This window comes from Lipotes vexillifer, unplaced genomic scaffold (genome assembly GCF_000442215.2).
Source record: "Lipotes vexillifer unplaced genomic scaffold, Lipotes_vexillifer_v1.1 scaffold672, whole genome shotgun sequence".
Lineage (NCBI taxonomy): Eukaryota > Metazoa > Chordata > Mammalia > Artiodactyla > Lipotidae > Lipotes > Lipotes vexillifer.
Window position 1 is genome coordinate 354,411 of NW_006787454.1, and position 3,697 is coordinate 358,107.

At 35.8% G+C, this 3,697-nt stretch overlaps 1 protein-coding gene across 3 annotated transcripts in view; it reads right to left on the minus strand.

The window, feature by feature from the left end:
* The window catches only part of SYNE2 (spectrin repeat containing nuclear envelope protein 2), a 277,599-nt gene that overhangs the window by 49,744 nt on the left and 224,158 nt on the right, over window positions 1-3,697 (minus strand). For all 3 annotated transcript variants that reach the window (XM_007460064.1, XM_007460063.1, XM_007460062.1), the window contains exon 95: window positions 3,129-3,254. In XM_007460064.1, coding sequence (XP_007460126.1) covers window positions 3,129-3,254 — 126 coding nt within the window. The remainder of the gene's footprint in view (window positions 1-3,128; window positions 3,255-3,697) is intronic.

Consider the following 3,697-nt stretch of genomic DNA (forward strand, 5'->3'; position numbering starts at 1 on the left):
TCCCTACACTACCATTTGGGTAAAAAGAGGATCAAAAAATGAATGTGTATATATATAAATATTGGTCTGCATATCCATAGAATATCTTTGGAAGAATACACAACAAATTGGTAACACGGCTTCTGTGGAGAGAAACTGATGGGAGAAAAATTTTTCGTGTATACCTTTTGAATTTTGAACCATGTGACCATATTACTTATTCAAAAATTATTTTATGAAGAGGTATAAACCTCCTGTTATAAAATAAATAAGCCATGGGGATGTAACATACAGCATAAGGAATATGGTCAGTAATATTGTAATAACTTTCTATGGGGACAGACGGTTACCAGACTTATCGTGGTGATCATTTCGTAATGTATGCAAATGTCAAATCACTATGTAGTACACCTGAAACTAGCATAATAGTGTATATCAACTATATTTCAGTAAACAATTATTTAAGAAAATAAAACTGTTCTAAGAAGTCAATCATTTGACAAGTTTTATGAATATAGATGCCCACTATAGCGATAGCAATTTTCATAATACTGAAAGTTAGTATATAAAACATATAAAGAAATCATACACGCATTTCTTTATAAACATATAAAGAAATCATATATGTGCAGACACATATAAACATGTAAAGCAGTTTTTCCATACACCAACTTGGCTGTGATGGGAATGTAATTTCCTAAAGAAGAAAGTAAAGGTCAGACTGGTCGAATGGTTAGGTATCTCCCCAAGTGACTCAGGGATGATAAACACTGTTCTAGACAGGCTTCAGGTTACTTGGGATCTTTCTGGAATATGGTCACAGGTTGAACGAACTCAATGCTCTTGGCCTCTCTCCCCAGTTCTTTCCACTGAGAAATAGAATGCTGAGGCTATGGAAGTTGAAAAGATCCCAGTGGAAACCGAGATGTGTCCTACTTGGGAAAAATTATGCCTCCTCATGGGTTTATGGTTCACATTCTACACAGGTTTCTGGACTTGATGGAAGGAAACTCTTTGTGTCAACTCAGAGAGGGACTCCAAATCCTCTCATCTGTTACTGAAGTCTAGATCTAAAGTAGAGATGATAAAAAAACTTTGAAAATCAGGGATAGAAAGGAACCTTCTTAACCTATAAAGGTATCTACTAACACATCACCACCAAAAATCACACTTCATGGTGAAATGATAGAATCATTCTCTTTAAAATCAGGACTGACACATAGGGGCCAGATATCAACGCTTCTAACAACACTGCTCTGGAGGTACTGACCAGTGTAGACAGAACAGAACAAAAGTGTAAGAATTAAAAGGAAGAGACAAAAAAAGTCATTATTCATCAGTGGTGATTGTGTTCACAGACCCCCAAAAGAATAGACAGACAATTTATCAAAATTAACAAGAGTTTAGCAAGATGGTTGAATATAACAGCAATGCACAAAAATTAGTCACATTTCTAGACATCAGTAATAAACAGAAAGTATAATTGGAAAAAGGCAGTATCTTCAATAGCTTCAAAAGTAACACCAAGAAATAAATCTAACAAAAGATGTACAATACTACAAATTATAAAACACTAAACATGAATAAAAGGAGAAATATGCCATATTCAGAAACAGGAGTACTCAGTGCCAAAAAGATGTTCATTTCCTCCATATTGTTCTATAAATTCAACACAATTCCATTAAAACTCTTATCAGGATTTCTTATAGTTTGACAAACTGCTTCTAAAGCTGTGGGAGATCAAAGAACCAAGGATATCCACATTCGAGTGGGAGAATGAGGGATGGGTACCTCACACCTGAAATGAAGATCTGTTCTAATAAAACACAGTATGCAGGATAATTGGTATAAAAGCTGAGATAAGCAGACCAATGGAATAGAGCAGAGAACCAAGAATCAAACCATGCATAATCGGAAACCTGATATTGGACACTGGACTAATCAGTAAACAGGCACCTGGATAATGGTCGTCCGTATGAATAAAACAAAAATCGGCTCTTTACTTCAAAACATGCAAAAATCACTAAATAAAGGTGTAAACGTAAAAAGCAAAATTTGAAAATTTTCAGAAGGAAACGTAGGAGTATGTCTTTATGACTTAACGTATAGAGTAATGGTGCTGCTTATATAAAGTTTAAAAACAAAAGTAGTACTCCTACATTCCACTGAGATCTACATACACATGTAGTAAAATGATAAAGCAATGCATAAGAATGATAGGACACCAGATTCAGGGATGTGGATACCTCTGGGGAGGGGAAGTACATTAGAGATCATACAGGGCATTTGAACTGTATTTGTAATGTTTTATTTTTCTGCTGGCTGACGGTTTCGTGGTAGTTGTCATATTATTTGTTGTTAGAATTTTTTTGCACAGTAGAAATGTTTACAATGAAGAAAAAAGGTTCAGGAGGGAGGACACTAACTTCCAGCACAGCTTGAAGTATGAGACTACTCAATTCTTCCTAATTTTTTTCAATTTGACCCCTGAAGTCACTGAAGGAAGAAAAAAAAAATTTTTTTAAACCTTATTCCATTAGGCTATTGATGTCTTTCCAACATCAAACCTGCAGAAAGGGAAGAGATATAGGGAGTTCCTGACCTCGGAATTTAACTGGTCCACATTCCCATCAGTAAGTTTGCCTCGTCTTCTGCAAAGTCCTAACATACCCAGGAATTTTTGCTAGTGTGGTATCCATTAGGCAGAATATAGTTTGGAAGGTATTACAAAAACTGTTATATTTGAGCAAAACCCCCAACCCATTGTCTTCCAAAAAATGAATTCTTCAGTCATACTTTACTCCCATTTCAAAGACAAGGCCATTTGGTAAGGGAACAACTTTCAATGTAATCTCAGAGGCCACATCTTAAATTACCAAGGAGAAACAGAAAGAGGACCTGAAGGAGAAAACCCCCCAAATTCTAAGAAGTTCTGCAAAATCTTCCTCATCTTCACACATGGATCTCAAAAACATTGATTCTAATTGCTTTAGGGACCAGGAAGGTGTATTAGAGGGAAGATAGGCAAAATATTTTCCAACTGGACACCAAGACTTAGTTTCACACAGACATCGAAAGGCAAACAAACACTTCAATGTCTCAGGAAACAGCTGAGTGATTATCTTGAAGACTACTTCAGATTTCAATACCTTCATCAGCTCTTTTTCTCGATGGAGCTCCTCATGAAGTTCTGGAAGAGGATCTTTACTCTGTGCCTTTAAAACTTGCAGCCTGTTTCTCAACTCCTTGATTTTCTTTTCACACTGGTCCCAGGTCTATTTGAAAACAGTATTAAAATTGGTAAGTACTTTGTTGTTTAAGAATGAATTGTAGGAATAGGATAATTAATTTAATCCATGTAATTGTACTATTAAATGTGTTTTGGAAATCACGCAGAAACCCAGTTCCATGTCTTGAGCAGACTGTGGTCTAAAAGAGCATATGGGACAGCAGGATGGTTCGACGCCTTTCTGCAGATTTATGTGTGGCTCATCTCAACCACTGCGTTGCCTTTGGCTTCGAAATATTTCTTCCTCCCCGCATCTCTGACCTAGCTAACTTATTTCTATTTTAGTTTTGGAAAAGTTCACATTTAAAAGGCTACTAGAAGGATTAATTTTTAGCATTTCCAGTCTTGGGTATATGCTCTAATAGCACTGAAAAAGCAAAAGCACTCAACCACTTTTCTTGTCTTTTTTTTTTTTTTTTTTTTTTTTTG